This window comes from Aplidium turbinatum, chromosome 8, assembly GCF_918807975.1.
Source record: "Aplidium turbinatum chromosome 8, kaAplTurb1.1, whole genome shotgun sequence".
In the NCBI taxonomy this organism is placed as follows: Eukaryota; Metazoa; Chordata; class Ascidiacea; order Aplousobranchia; family Polyclinidae; genus Aplidium; species Aplidium turbinatum.
In genome coordinates, this window is record NC_137479.1 from 15,461,716 (window position 1) to 15,478,077 (window position 16,362).

Genomic DNA, 16,362 nt, shown 5'->3' on the forward strand with positions numbered 1-16,362 from the left:
TTTTAACACATCTGTTTAATCTTACTGTTGTAAAAAGCTACTTCATAACTAATCGTAAAAATTTTGTTTTACTGGACGCGAAATTAAAATCAATAGAAAATCACCGAACTGCAACGTGAGAGGAAGTAAACATTGAGAGCTTGAAGTTGGACTTCAGATGGTTGGTAAATTTGCTTAAAAACAACCACGCGCTGCTGAGATGACAGAAGAATATTTTGCATGATATGGCACTAAAGAGCTTTTCAGCGTTTCAGCGCACAGTCAAGAAGTACACTTCGAAGTTTCGGATATGCCAATGACTTCCAGCAGCACTTTTCAAACGGTTTCACAGGATCGAATGTCAACGAAACTGAAATAACATTTGTTAAAGTTTACAAAATGAAACTTTTCGACTGTACATTTTGAAGCCAATCGCTTGCAGTCAATTTTTCGCCTCTATCGAGCAATACTTCAAGGACTTTTACACATTTCTTGGCTTGCTTGGAAAGATAGACCTCATTCTCCGGATTCCTAGTTACCTCGTACAGGGATTGAACGTAGGATGTCGCAAGACGAGCAGTTACTCCGTAAAACAGAACTGACTTTTCGGCACTCGATAACGAATGAACTGTTTCAAAACCATTGAGAATATTTCTCACTACCGCAGTTATGTCAGAGATTGAAGATACTTCGCTTATCATGTAAGCAACGCAAATCCCAAGCTCAAATATTGTTGCGCCGAATTGAAAGTCTTCGAAGTCAATCAACCCAAGGCCTCGATTGAGAGCAGTTTTGGAATTGTTCGATAGTCCGTTTGCAAGAATGATAATGTTGGAGTTGCTCACGTCACCATGAAGATATCCTAAATGCAAACAAAGCTAAACTTGTAAAAACGAAACAAAAATATACCCACGTTGCAGGAATTCTCCCATCAATACCAAATAGGCCTACACCAATCGCAGTGATTGCATGTATGCAATATATTTTGGTTTGGTTTGAATCTTTATCCTCGGACTGACAAAGGCTCTGACAGTACATTATTGCTGGCAGTTTCGAATACTTGTAGAGGCGTTGGAATATCTGCGGTGATGATGGCTTGAAAAATTTACACTTGCGTAGCGACTGATGTGCTCATATCCTTGGCGACAGTTAGTTCAGTTGTTTTCTTTCCACAAAGGTTTTCACTTTTCACACTTTTCATAAACATTCAGTTGACTGACAAAAGCAGCGGTTGAGAACTACGTGACATGAATTAGTGGTGCGATACTGATGAGCCCAGCCTCATGGGCGAAGCACGTGTCTATCGCTGTCAATTCTTGCCACACTCGACAGTCGAAACACAGACGTTATTTCTAAACGCAGACTTAAATTTTTGAAGCATAGTCTTCGTTACGACGGATGGTGATAGCTGCCATATTCAAACAAGGGTTCCAAGCAGAAAGTCTCTGAATAGAAAGTAAATTTTTGGGCCTACGTTTCTACGTTATTGCTATTTTTCAAGCCAGTTTTCGCTGTAAGTTCCATACCGTGTTGCAACTGCGGAAACAGAGGATGCACTCTCCGCTTAAATTCTTCTACTAATTCCACAATCTTTTCATGAAGATTTCTATCGGTGACGTAATCCATAAAATCGGACATTCTGCAAAAGTTTTTGGTATTCCATATCATTCGATCGTCTTGGCTTATTTCCTCAGAATGTAACGAATTTGAAAACATCTAAAGCAATGATAAAGCAAATGGTGAATATGCACACAGGAAAAACTACTGTGTGCAAAAACATTAACGGACATTTGCACCAAACATCAAAATGTAATCACATCTACGCTCGTTTAGTTTCTGCAACAAAATATCACAGGAAGAAGGTAGATTTTGGCACTAACAACGGTTTTAGTCAGAGTACGATGCGTTGACTTTTCTACAAGTAAATAGGTTCATCAGAGTAATATAACGTTTAAATGCACTATTTGCAAATTTATTGTAAGTTGCATGATAGATCGTGGCCGCATTCGGTGAAATACCATATGTACTAAGGAGAAAGTAATACTTGTAAATGATTATGCGAATCCTTTTAGTTCTTTAGTGTCTTTATTGGTGTAGCAAATGTGCTAGTGCAATTTCAGTGGTTAAGTATGAACGCTTTTGCACCACATATTTCAATAACTCTTGGAAAATTGATTAAGCGTATTTCTTTTTTTTATTTTCACGTTTTCCTCGTAGGTGATATAAATACTGCAGCAAAAAACATATTGGCGCATTCTGAATACTATATGGCTTAATTTCTTAAGTGATGTAGGTCTAAGACTCTAAGTTCTTATACTGTTGACAGGGGAGTGACTATCAGGAGCAGAAGATTGCTTGCGTTGGAAAATCAATTGTAAAACTTTTGCATCTTTTATAACCTATGATTTAAGTTTCTAATAAGTCCAGATGAAGATCAACAAGTTGCGGCCGTGCGGTTATATTTCAACAGAAGCACTGTGGTCTGTGGCATCAATTTTCATATTTTATTGTCATGGAGAACTCCGACGAATTGACGCAGCCGTTAGTTTGACCAGAAAATGCTTATGCGAAGTTTTGCAATAGCCGGTCAGTTATTGAACAATTGCAACTTACCGCCATGTGTTTAGCCAAGCGACCAGTTAACAAACCAACATCAAAAGATATATTCACAATTTCTTGAGAATTTAATTCGTTTTCCAAAATCGACTTTCCTGGAAGATATTCTGCTAAACGTACGCGTTGCAATGATGGCTTCCCGTTCGCATCGTCTGCAGTGAACAACAAAGTTTGATGTCTTCTTTCTAGTTCAACGCATCTTCTCTCTAGTTTTGCAGAAGTTGTTCACTTTTCTTCTCACATCTAGAACCCGTAGCCTTCAAATTTCAAATACAAAGACAATGATGAAGCAAATATCGTTATTTTCTCACCTATGCTGTGTGTGCATCTGTGGTGTCCATCTGTGGTTTTGATCGCATGTGGAACAAAAAATCCATTTGAATGTAAATGTTCAATCACTCGATCTGTGCCTTGTTCGAGAACTGAAAAGCGATGATAATAATAATATAGTCATAGTGTAATGCGTAGATATAACTAGAACAAGTGTGACAGTTGCAATAAGTTAAGATGACGAGCTTCTTGGAATAACGTTCGAGTCTGATACAAAATTGTTTTACTATACACAACATTCTAGGTCAGGGGTTCTTAACCGAGGGTAAATTTACCCCCTGGGCCCTGGGGGTAGATTTCACCTACCGAGGGGGTAAATTTACTGAATCATAAATTAAAGAAAACTTTATTTTTTCAGTTATTAAAAACTAGTAAGGTTGCACTCGATTTTGATTTAAGTTTATGCTTAATGTAAGTTTTCGTCTTTTTTTTTATCTCCACGCAAGTAGACTACTACCAGTTTCATTTCAGCAGCGTGTGTGTGCTACATTTTTACTGTACACAACCTGGTGAAAAAAAGCGCACCGAACATCATTTCTACTCACTGTGCCCTTCATCGACATGCACTGGCAAGTAAAACCCTTCCAGAATATTTGAAAGCAGTATTGAAGCATGTGGTTGAATGCGTTAATTTTATCAGGGCACGTGCTCTTAATCATTGTCTTTTTAAAGTGGTTTGTGATCAGAACGCTCTGTTTGCCTTTATCATACCGAAGTTTGGTGGCTCTGTAGGGGTCTTGTTTTGTCTCGAGTTTACATAACTACGTGGTGAAATCGAGATTTTTCTTCGAGAACGCAAATCCCCGCTGAGTAAGCACTTTGGCGACAACAAATTTATTGGTGCATTGGCTTATTTGAAAGACATTTTTTCAAGTTTGAACCAGCTCAATATGCAAATGCAAGAAAAAAGTGTTACCATTATAGATGTACATGATAAAATTCAGGGCTTTCAGACAAAATTAGATTTGTGGAGTAGAAGAGTTTAAAAAGGAATTTACGCAAATTTTCCAACATTTGATGATTGGAAAGTCAGTAGAAGTCGCAACGAGATTTCTGACCTCAAAGTCGAAATATGCCAGCACCTTGCCGCCTTAAAAAAACAACTTTGACGGTTACTTCGAAGGTGAAAGGTTTAACAGTAGCCTACTGCTCTTTTAATAACTCATCCCTTCGAAGCCAAGTTAGAAAGTAACTTATTGCTGACGATGATCTTTGCAAAGATGAATTGATTGATCTTCAATGTTCAACAACGCTTTGTTCCTAATTCTTATCATGCAATGGTGACTTTTTCAAGTTTTGATGTGGATGAGTCGAAGAGTTTCCTACGCTGACTAAGCGTGCATTTGAAGTTATTATATCTTTTTCAACTACTTATCTGTGTGAAGCAGGGTTCTCTTCATTGTTGACTATTAAAACAAAACATCGATCTCGCTTAGTTCCCAAAGAAGACATGCGAGTAGCTCTTTCAACGACTATTCCAAGAATCTCCAAAATTATTCGTGGAAAGCAAGCACAAAAGTCTCACTGATTGACTGTTGAAATTGCGTGTCAGTTATTAATAAAAGAAAAAAACAAACATTCTTGTGTGCTTTTATCATACTGTAGTTATTTAGGACATTTGAGTAGACATTATTTTTCACAGGACCCCGTCAAGAAAAATCGTGTCTTCGGCAAATAAACAGCTTATTTTTGATATTTGTCGAGGTACAGTAAAACCAAACAAAAAAGGATGTTTTGCATTTTTCGCATGGTTGACTGGACACGATGACATCACAAGGGGACACCAAAACGGTGGGGGTAAATTTTACTTTTTTCATTCGGCAAGGGGTAAACTAGACAAAAAAGGTTAAGAACCCCTGTAATCTAGGTGGATTTTGTCGATATTTTTCTGTTATACATCGCATTCATAGCAACAATATATGCGGCTGCGCTGACACCGACTGCTTTGCAAAGCCCTAATTGAGAACACATTAAATAGCAGAACTGATATTTCTTACTGTTTTGAATGAGTAACTTTATGGCAACAAATTTGTAAGAATTAATGAAGCAGGCATAAAAAGCAACCAGTTCAAAACCACACTATGAATTTTGAACTTGGCTATGTTTCACTAGCAAAAGTCGCAAGCCTTTCTGTTTCAGTTTAACACTTATTGACTGCCAGCTTGCTTTCACGCCTACTAGATCTAAATTTTCACCAACCCGGCATTAGGCAGCACAACCTACGACAATATATATCTTTTCTGATGACAAAAATTCATTTCTAAGTTTATTTACTCAAAATAACTTTTACCTGGATCTTGCCATTCCGATTGCTGCTTTAGTCGGCAAACGTACTCCTTGTTGTCACAAGCATCTTTTAACCAAAAGTTCTTGTCCAAATGCCCGGGCAGTGGTTTTATATCAATGCATTTAATCCCGTAAGCACGAAAGATAATATCTTTAATTATACCGTGTCTAAACATCTCAACTGTGGACAACATATTATTTTAACCATAGAACTTGGAATCAATTACTGCATATCAGCAACAGCACTTTTGAAATACAAAGTGCCGAGTGCCTGTTTTTAGTGTTGAGCCTGCACGACGCACGTACTCGGCAAGATGATGGTTTCTGCTTCCACACAATGAACACCAATTTTTTGCTACAAAGTTGTTTTGACGTCATAATTGTTGGGGTATGAGACGGGAACGAACCCCCGTTAGAAAGTCAAGCGTTAAAATTGTCAGCTTTCAATGCTTATGTGTAAGTGTAATATGTGCTAAAACACATGCATACCATAATGAGCTGAAATACTCTTAATCTGTGATTTTTCTATTATCTCAATGATGACTGCAGAAAGAAAACCCGCCTAAAGAAACCAAAACAATTTACATGCTGAATTGCTGATGTCAGGAAGAGAAATTGGTAATGTAGCCTATTGGAAAAGTGTACTTTGAAGCCACGTAACGGGTGTTCACTTTAGGCACATCATGGAGTGGATACGTCTAGATTTACTTACATTTCCGTGATTCCTTGGTGGCGAATTTACGCCTGTCAAATCTAGATACTGACTAGGCTACTGTACGACAACCCTGTATTCTTTCGCGTCCCATTGTGATATCGACGTTGGCATCAATTACATTTTTTTAAAAACAAGCTATTCCTTCAGGTAGGGAAATTACCTCTTTTTTTGATGAAGTTATTTGTAGTTTCCTTTGAAGTAGCTTAATCTTTACTTAGATGTGTCTTGTTTGGAGTGCTTACTGTTTTGGTTCCAAGTCCCCCCATTCGGCTGATCATATACTTTCTGCTTCATATAGACAGGGTGCCAAAGTCTCCATTGGTAGCTACAGGCCAAAATATCCTCTAATCAAAACATTGCGGACTTGTCAACGTTTGCCCAGTTGATTTCCGCCTGGTGGTTAGTGTTCGACGGATACTACCGGATTGTGTAGTTATGTTAAATAATGTTTAATTTATGTAATCTACTTTCATCCCCTTCGTTCTTCTCTCAACTCGTGCCACGTTTGCAAATTTAGTTTCAAGCACATTGTTTTACTCCTTTTAACAACGCTTAGCTTTACATATTTTATATTAGGCTCAACGACTATAAAGGCTGCAGCAGTGCAGCATGTCACCATCTCCAATCGTCTTGGCTTGCCTTGCCATTGGACAAAGCTGATGGCCTTGTCAAGTTTATGTGTGCTTGTTGCGTGTGCGCCACCAAACCCACGTTAATCAACCCACGCACAGGCGTCTTCGCATAAAAGAAGACCATCATCCTCGAAGACGAGGGATAGCCATAATTAGTTTAATAAACAGCTATCTTTTATATTGCGTTACCGTTTTGCAATGAAGTACAATTTAGATTTAGCAACAGTTAAGGGGCAGAGCATGTACTTGGGCATAGTTTGGGCCTACGGTTTTAGTTATACAGTAGAACTTTCAGATACTGTCATCGGCTTACCGAATAGAAAACTTTAAAAAGACCCAATTACATTTTTTCTTACGAAAAGCAATATGAAAAATTTGAAGTAGCAATGTGTTTACAGAGTAGATTAAATATGAAAAAAACGACACGGTCTGTGAAAGCCTATAGTTTCGATGGCCCCACAATCTGCAATTATTTTTACACTTTTGCAATCTCAGTGTTGATCAGTGGCATGCAAGAACAAATCTAAGCAATATAGGCTTCTGTGCAATTGCAGCTGCCTTTCTCAAACAGGATAACTTGTAAAGTTGCCTACCTTGATAACTATTGTGAAAAAAGTAGACTTTGAAAACAAGCTACCGTTACATTTTAGATGGGGCTACAGACAGTACCTTGACTCAACTGCACTAACCTTGTTTCAAAGTACTAGGTAATAAGATGCTGCAAAATACTATGCGCAGTACCATGGTTACAGTGCTTAGTCACAGTTGCAGTGCTCAAAGTCACAGTGCTTGCACACTTGGCATAAAACTAAAAAGTTCAGTTCAGTTCAGTTCAGTTCAGTTCAGTTGTTTTTTTATTTCTGACCATCATATCAAAACAATACACGTCAACATAGCAAAGGTCGAGAAAAAGGTAGAAGCGACAAAACGCGAACGTTAAAAACGTGCTTGTGACCGAAGTAAGTTATTGAGTTGAAAAAAAATTTGGCACGGTCGCAACACCTTCAGAAAAATTTAAGATATACAAAGAAAATAAAAAAAAAAGAAAATGTTAAAAAAACAAAAACAAATAAATTTAGGCTATAGCTTTATTAGCCCACATGGCTTTAGCTGATATATTTAAGATCAGTATGGACAGTTGCTATGAAGATCGGCCATGGTGCGTTATCAAGAGTGCTGATGGTCTTAAGGGGAACACGTCTTGATGCGTTTAGCTCATAGCAAGAAGAGCAAGGCAGGCAAAGAAAACCCCACAAAGAAATCCTACCACGGGCAAAGCCATTTCAAGCGCAACGCACCATAGGCCTTGCACGACTCACAAAATAGATAGGCTATAACTTGACGACACTGAAAACAATGACAAAAACAAATAAAACAAACTAGCAAAAACAACATCATCATCTTGCGGAAATTCAATTTTACCCAAGGAAGTTATGTCTTGCAGATATCAAGCGTGCTTTGATAAAAGTTGCGTTGATAAAGCGATAATTTTAAACCCCAGTCAGCTAAACTCGTCACTTCCACACTGATCCAACGTTAGCAAACGTTGAATTAATGCAAAAACGTCAGGGATCGCCAGCTGGGATGTAGTAGTGGCATGTCACAGTAATATGATAAATTTGGGTTACCGTGTATATGTTTTACACGTTAAACCATAACAAAAGTGATAAAGAAATCCAATTTGGCATGTTAGAAAAATAGATAAATAATCAGACAATAGCATGACGATCCAGTCCAAGATATTGATATATATAAAAGCAACTGGTTGGAGCACATGGCCACCGCTTCACCGAAAGATGGCGATTGGTCGAAGAGGATGGAAAAACTTCTGAAGACTCTGTAGAACTTCTGTGGACAAAAAACACAAGAACCAGAAGGCCAGTAGGAGTACTTACAACCATACTATTTTGCTAATGAATCTACACACATTGGCCTATCATTTCTGGGCAAAAAAAAATATTAGTATGTTTGGTGCAAGTAATACTTAGATAGGATCATTTTAAGAAAGATTTAACTTGTTCATTTTTGATTTAAAGCCTTTTACAGTTTTACATTCATTTCTTATAGTGGGGGGAAGCTTGTTCCAAACTGTTGGCCCCATGTACCGTATTGATTGTTTGCAAGTGTTAATTCTACAATATATCGGAATATAAGGAGAATTACTTCTTGTTGTTAGGCTACTTGATTGTTTACACATAAGTATATCATTGAATGTTGTGGGAAGTAGCCTTTTTGAATATTTAAACATGAAAGTTGCAATCTCTGTAGTTTTCATGTGGTTAATTGATTTTAAATTATTGAGTTCCATCACACCTTTTACGCTTTCTCTGCGGTCAATGTTAAATACAGTACGAAGAAAGTTATTGCATGTACGTTGTAGCTTTTGCAATGTAGTTTTGTTTTCATGACACCATGTTGAGATACAATATAATATCTGGCTCTCAACTAAGGAATGGTAAATGGAGAGAAGTGCTTGTTTGTTTAGGAAAGGCTTAATTTTTTTTGTCACGCAGAGTGTTGATCTTATTTTTTGAAGCAAGATTTCCATATGAGATTTCCATGACAAATGCTCGTTTACAATTATTCCCAGAAACTTTATTGAGGCAACTTGTTCTATGTTGTTTTTTCGAATATTTAAGGGTGGGTTGTTTGATAGTGTCTTGCTTCCTTGACTTGAAAATAATATATGTTTGGTTTTGGTGACATTTAGAGACAATCGATTTGTTGATAGCCATTGATCTATGGATACAAGCTCTTGATTTGCAATATCATATACAGCAGAAACGGTTTTATTTTTATATATAATGGTGGTGTCATCTGCAAACATAATTGCAGTTCCGTGTTGAAGGCAGTTAGGGAAGTCATTTACATAAATCAGGAATAGAAGAGGGCCTAAGATAGACCCTTGTGGGACACCCAAAGATATGTTGTTAACGTTAGAAGATAGTGTGCCATTGAAAACAACTCTTTGTTTTCTATTACTCAGGTAACTCATGAACCAATCATAGGCCACGCCTCTTATTCCGAAATGATATAATTTAGCTAGCAATATTTTATGGTCGATGGTGTCAAATGCTTTAGATAAATCAAGAAAGATTCCTAATGCAAGATGGTTGTCGTTTAGTATACTGGTGATACTTTCTATTAGCATTGAAGCAGCATGGCTTGTGGAATGATTTTTTCTGAAACCAAATTGATTGTTATAGAAAAATTTATGTCTAATTAAAAACGAGTATAATCTGTTGTACATGATTCTTTCTAATATCTTTGAAAAGACAGGAAGTAGGCTGACTGGTCTGTAGTTGTTTGAATCTTTGCAGCTACCCTTTTTAAAGATAGGTATCACCTTCCCCAACTTAAATGTATTTATGATTTTTCCACTCGTTAAAGATAAGTTAAATATATGAGTTAAAGCATGCAGTATATTGTTTGGGGTTGACTTTACAACTATGGATGGTATTTCATCGATGCCACTGCTAGTTTTTGCTGGCATAGCATGAATAATATTGTTAATTTCATTCAAAGTAGTTTGATAAATATAAATTGTCTCAGAGCATGGAGAATCGAGATATGTTGAAAATATTGTATTTGATTTGGGAATTTTTTTTGTAAGGGAATGGGCAGCACAGGAAAAGTGATCATTAAAGTGATTTGCAATAGTTAATCTGTCAATGACTGTACTATCATTTATTTTGATGCCATGGTTAGTCTTAGACTGGGATTTACCTAATAGATTGTTGATTGTTTGCCAAGTAGCTTTCATATTAAACTTTTGCTTTTCAAATTTAGATTTATAAAATTCCTTCTTTTTTTGTTGAACTGTATGGAAGTATAAGTTTCTTGCAGAGGTGTAGTTCTTTTTGGAGTGAACAGTTTTATTTGCTATGTACTTTTTAAACAAACGCTCTTTTCTTCGTAATAGATGTAGTAGTTCTCTATCAAACCAAGAATTATTCTTTTTTAAAGGTGTTTTTTGTAAAGGAAAATGCTTATTAAATTGACTAGTATATTCTCCTATGAATGACTCATAAGCTTCATCAGCATCAGTTTGATTTAAGCAACAAGTGATGTCCATATTTTCCAGAGCATTTGAGAAATTTTGTATGTTTGAGAGATTAAATGATCTGGTATATTGATGACATGTAACTGAGGGTTTTCCAATATTTGTACAATGCATAACTGGAAAGTGGTCTGAGATTGCATTAATTAGAATTCCACACCGACTTTCATTACCTGTTTGCACATTGGACCATATTTGATCTAAGACTGTTGCACTGGTGTCAGTTATTCTAGTAGGTTTATTAATTAGTGGGTAAAAAGAATTTGAGAACATCAAGTCTGTAAAATTGCCTACATTGATGTTTTCATAATCCAATAAATTATAATTAAAATCTCCCATTATGTAGCATTGTTTTGATGTACCTATGTTATTCATGCACTCACTAAGCATATCAAGAAATTCCAAATTTGACTTAGCATCCAATGCAGGTGCTCGATAAATGCTACCACAGGTCACTTGTTTACCACCAACAAAAATATCAATAAAAATAGACTCAAATACTTTTTCTTTCATAATGGTTAGGTCATCACGCTTGGTATACATAATATCACTTTTTAAGTATATTCCTACTCCTCCACCGCGACTGTTAATTCGAGCATTTGATATGAATGTATAGCCCGGTAGGTTTAAGTAAGGACCTTTTGAATTAGGCTGAACCCATGTTTCAACTACAGAAATTAAATCAGGACTGATATTTATAGACATCAACAGGGCCTCAAGTTTGGTGAAATTTTTTACATTAACAATAGACCGAGCATTGATACATAATGAAGTGAAGACTGGCCCTAGTGAGCAGTCCATTTTTAGTTTATTGACAGTTGTTGAGTCTACATATGTTTCAGATATATTAGGCATAAAAAGGTCATCTATGTCATTGTTGCTTGTGTAAGATGTGCTAGCAAACATATCATTCAGATAGTCAGGCTTGAAGGTAAGATTTGATACACTGTGGCTTCCAACCAGTGTAGCTAATTCGGTGTTGGATAGATGGACAAAAGGGGGAATCCAGTCACTGCACAAGGTACATGTCCAATTTTGTGTGTCATGATAATTTGCACTTTTTTTACAACATTTAACATGAACTTCAATGGGACAAGTTAAACATTTAATAAATTTTTGATTTTTTCTGATTGTTTTCATGCAATAGTTACATTTTGGTTTTAATAACATGTATTATTTAAACGTAGAATTGAAAAACAAAAAGGTATGTATAAAATAGGGTTGGTTGAAAGCTAAGCTAAGGATTAAGAGAATGGATAAAGTAAAAAGGTTCCTGAGTTTTTTTTTTTTTTTGTCATCGGTAATAATATATCATGTGAGATGGTTTGTTTAGCTTCAAAAGGATAAATGAAAACTGCATAATGTTACAGCCTAACAAAATAAGTTAAGCAGTTAGGTTTAAAATTTTTATGCCTTATGGTTTAAAATTTTTGGAATATCTGAAAAATCATCTATCACTTGCCTTTTGTTATTCCAGAAGCACCACACTATTCCTTTGGATGTCCAGACGTCCTTGAAACGTCCTCGGTCAGCTTTGTATCAGGTGACTTCATAGCTCAAGGCAAATGGCTTCGAACGTTTTTGTCACGCTGCCTGTTGCTAACATAACAATCCCAAACAACAAATCGGTCGTTTTGATTCAACGTCTGCAGACGTAAAAAAACGATGATTTGTTGTCTGGAAATCATTAAGGGTGAAGTCAGTTTCACAGACACAACACTACAAAGCAGATATCACAGAAACCATGAAGGCAAAGCATCTTACATAACTCACAACAACCCTGCGCTTGCCACCCAACGTCGTCGCGTTTCCGCTTAAAAACTGAAAATTGTTACATTGATTTATAAGCAACAAACGTTAAATAAACAATCTGTCCTTGCAAAGCTTCAAGCTACCAGAGTAAGACAAGAACTAAAGGCTAAAACTGCAAAACTCAACAACATAGTTCTGCTGTTATCCACGTACAAGCAACTTTCTCTACAATTACCTGTAAGTCGTTTCACTTGTATTGTAATTTAGCCGTTTTATCAGTCAAAACTCAAAAGTATTAAGTTACAACCAGCGGTTGCCTTAAAACTGTGCAAGGATCCATTAATCGCTGGCGCTGCTTTGTAGTGCCGTGGCCTACGTCAGGGGTCCGCAAATAGTGGGTCGCGACCCAAAATTGGGTCGCGAGACCATCCACAGTGGGTCGCAAAACAGTTCAAATTTACTATCAGTATAACTTGTATGACAAAAGTAAATACAATCATACACTCTTTGATGTGCTGAGTTTCGTACAATTTTGTACAAAAAAATTTATACTTTCGATTGCAGTACAGTAGTCCCCGCTTATTAGGCCTACGGTTATAAAGTCTAAAAGACACCTTGAGCCAGGACATGAAAACTCTTTCAGCTTATCTCCAGAACTGGCGACTGAAACTCAGCGAAATCAAAACTGTGGCAGCAGCTTTCCACCTACACCATCGGGAAGCTGATCGTGAGCTACATGTTCAGAACAATGGAAAACCTCTGTCCTTCTGCCCCGAACCAAAATATCTTGGAGTGATACTGGACAGATCGTTCACATGCCACCACCATTTGGTGTCACTGCGCAAGAAACTGACATCCGGCGCTGCGCTACTCAAGCGCCTGGCAGGCTCCAGCTGGGGGCGAAGGCTGACACTTTCCGTATAGCAACCTTAGCCCTTGTCTACCCTTCAGCAGAGCACTGTGCACCTGTTTGGTACCACAGTGCTCACTGCCACAACATCGACACTGCCATTAAAACAACGCCCTGTGCACAGTGACCAGATTCCTGCGTCCCACACCATTGGACAATCTCCCCATTTTCGCTGGCATCCAACCCGCTGAGCTTCGTCGTGAAGAAGCTACTCTGTCTCCCAGCCGACGGGCACTGGAGCCTAACATATTCTCCACTACAAGATCTCTGCTCCCCCAAGCGAGCACCCTTGTCGAATGAAATCAAGACACCCATTCGTGGCAGCCGCTCAACTACTGATCAACGGAGCTGATGAACAAGACATCTCTGCGGCTACTTGGGCAATGCGCAGACCATAAATGGAATTCTGACTGGAAGTCAAGTACCACCAAACTTCATTCGTTCATCTCCGACGCCGACACATGCCCCATCGGCCTAACACTACAAAGGCAGACAGGGGTGCGCCTCAACCGTCTTCGTATGGGCGTCGGGCTTTTCCGCTCAACCATGCACCAATGAGGAATGGTCTATTCCTTCTCCTGTGAATGTGGTGCCGAGGAACAGACCGCTGACCATATCATCAATGACTGTACCATCTTCAAGCCACCTAACAGAGTGGAAGGTCTGCGTGTCATGGATGATGAAACCGAAGACTGGCTGCTCTCTAGTAGCCTTTCAGTGTAGTCTGGGAACATCGTGAATCTGGGGTGGTAAAAGGATGGACCCTCGGCCCCAGAGGCTCACACGACAACGACGAAGCCCACGGTTAATAGGTCCACCGGCTTATTAAGCCCAATTTGGTTCATTCCGGAATTACTGATTACTGAAGGTATAGGAGTGGTAGAAAATTGTCCCCCGCTTAATAAGCCCAAAATCGTCCAGTCCCGATGTGGGTTTACTAAGCGGGGACGACCGTATTGAAATTGATATTAAATTACAAAATATTTTGCTCAAAATCATATGCTTCTAAAACGTTTGTTCAGCGAAGATTCCGAAGGATTGTTTTTTGGGTCGCCCCAAAAAGTATTTGCGGACCCCTGGCCTACGTGATATGTCAACCAATCAGTACAGGTTTCTAACGCATTGATAATGTTTTGGTGTTTTTACTGTCATTTTGTAATCACTAAGACTTTTTAGCTATAGCCTACTGTGTCTTTTCAGCTTTCTATCGACGACCTTCGTAGATTATAATGGTACCCCCACTTATCCCTATATTACCGGATCGCAATTATTCTAAGAAAAAAGGGGGGGTTGAAAATGGAAGAAAGCACCTTGTATCTTTTCGTTGTGATCTAGTGATCTCCTATTGTGATTCTATTGCGTTTGCATCCATTCCAGATCTTTTTTGTTTTAATTACCAGCAATTTCTTTCTCCTTGAAGTAATCTTTTTTATGGGGACGTGTGTGAGGCGTGGACTTCTCGTTGTTATCAGGCCTAAAGTATCTCCTCGATGGCGTTAGCATTTAGACCCATTTAGACCAAGGGTTCTCAACATTTTTTACACCGTGGCCCACTTTGAAAATTTTGAAAAATCAATGGCCCCCTTATTTTTTTCAACCTTTTGAAAAAATTAAGAAAAGTCATTTTAACTAAAAAACTTGTTTATACAGTAACCGGTAAAGACCATTTCATGAAGATTTGGGCAAAATGTACAAATGTTTTTATTAAATTTTTAATTTATTTTATTTGTTATATAGTGTTGGAGTGGACTTACATCAAAAAATTATTATTTTTCAAATTTTTCCATGGCCCCTTGAAAAAGGCTTATGGCCCACTAGGGGGCCATGGCCCCCAGGTTGGGAACCCCAGATCTAGACAATACGGATAGGCTGCTTAAAAGACATTCCAACTAAAATAATAAAAAAATGGAAAAGTATGTAGGTCTACGTAAATTAAGGAACGTGTGAAAGTAAGAAATAATAGGCTACTGATCAAAATAAAAAAATATTCGCAATGTTTTTGTTTCAAACAGTCCAATTGAAGGTGTAGGCCACACTGCAAAATTCTCAATTTGTCGTCTTTGTGATGGAAAATGATATATGCATGAGCATGATATGAGTTTTCAAGTGTTCTTAATTCAAATGAAGTCTTGTTTCCCAAACGACATCGGGAAAACCTTAACGTTGTTATTTCCAATATAGGTCAAAGAGCAAAGACAGTTCACTACAATGATTCAAGATTCGGGTTTAGATTTTTTTCAAAGTATTTTTTTTACTACCCTACTGCTAAAGTAGATGGCTTAAAATTTTGAGTTTGAAAAGGACCTTACTAATTTAGGAATTAAAAAAATCAATATTCTACAGTTGTGCAATTGTGCAATGTGCATGCGTATTTTTAATCTTTTTTATTTTTTTTTTGTGTTGCTGTTATACCGCCAAGTTTCTAATTCATTGAACTTACTACGTTTGTCAAAAAAATTTTTAAATAATTTTCAGCACATTGTATTTGTTGCCAATTGTTGCTTCCACTCTGAAATATTGTAAAAAAATAAATTTATCAAATAATGGCATAAGTGACGGATTGTTAGCATGGGTTCCCTGGACTCCGCTTTTGCAGGTCCAGGGAAAGACGAAAAATTTAGAGTTTTTTGTTGTTATTTTAAAATTCTTACATGCGCATGTTTGTTATAACTTATTGTAGTATGCTTGGTGACAAATATTGCAAACTTAGACTATGACAACTAAGATGAATATTCAGGAATCTGTTCTTGTGTAGAGTTCAAAAAGATCTTTGCAAACAAACTATTAAGCAGAAAGTTTTACACATTTTTTGTATTAAGGCATTCAGTTTTTAGAACTGGAAAAAAATTTCAACTTTCGGAAAAGGTTATTCAAAATGAAAGTATGCATGAAGTATGTATGTTGAAAACATTTTGAAAAACTTAATTTCGCTTCGACACAAAACTCTTTTGCTTTAAATTGATCCCTTTTGCTTTGACACCCAAGTTTTGTTTGTCGTATCCAGGCTTACACCTAGTGGTTGAAGATTTAGATTAAGTAGACGGGAAGGCAAGTAAGCCAATCTTCGTGTTCAGTGTCCACC

The 16,362-nt window shown here is 37.4% G+C and overlaps 1 protein-coding gene across 1 annotated transcript; it reads right to left on the reverse strand.

The window, feature by feature from the left end:
• Nucleotides 1-371: 371 nt before the first annotated feature.
• LOC145776094 (hydroxylysine kinase-like) lies at nucleotides 372-5,405 on the reverse strand. Its single transcript, XM_082587500.1, has 5 exons — nucleotides 5,216-5,405; nucleotides 2,907-3,017; nucleotides 2,593-2,747; nucleotides 1,506-1,695; nucleotides 372-841 (listed from the first exon to the last, which is right to left on the reverse strand). The coding sequence occupies exons 1-5, from the start codon at nucleotides 5,403-5,405 to the stop codon at nucleotides 372-374; spliced, it is 1,116 nt and encodes a 371-aa protein (XP_082443626.1).
• Between the last annotated feature and the right edge of the window lie 10,957 nt (nucleotides 5,406-16,362).

Excerpts from the sequence above, each read along its gene's own strand:
- LOC145776094 (XM_082587500.1), bottom strand. The coding sequence starts at position 5,405 with ATGTTGTCCACAGTTGAGATGTTTAGACACGGTATAATTAAAGATATT. Across the intron at positions 3,018-5,215 it reads ATCGGAATGGCAAGATCCAG|TTCTCGAACAAGGCACAGAT; the intron begins GTAAAAGTTATT and ends ATCGCTTTTCAG. Across the intron at positions 1,696-2,592 it reads GCTTGGCTAAACACATGGCG|ATGTTTTCAAATTCGTTACA; the intron begins GTAAGTTGCAAT and ends TCATTGCTTTAG.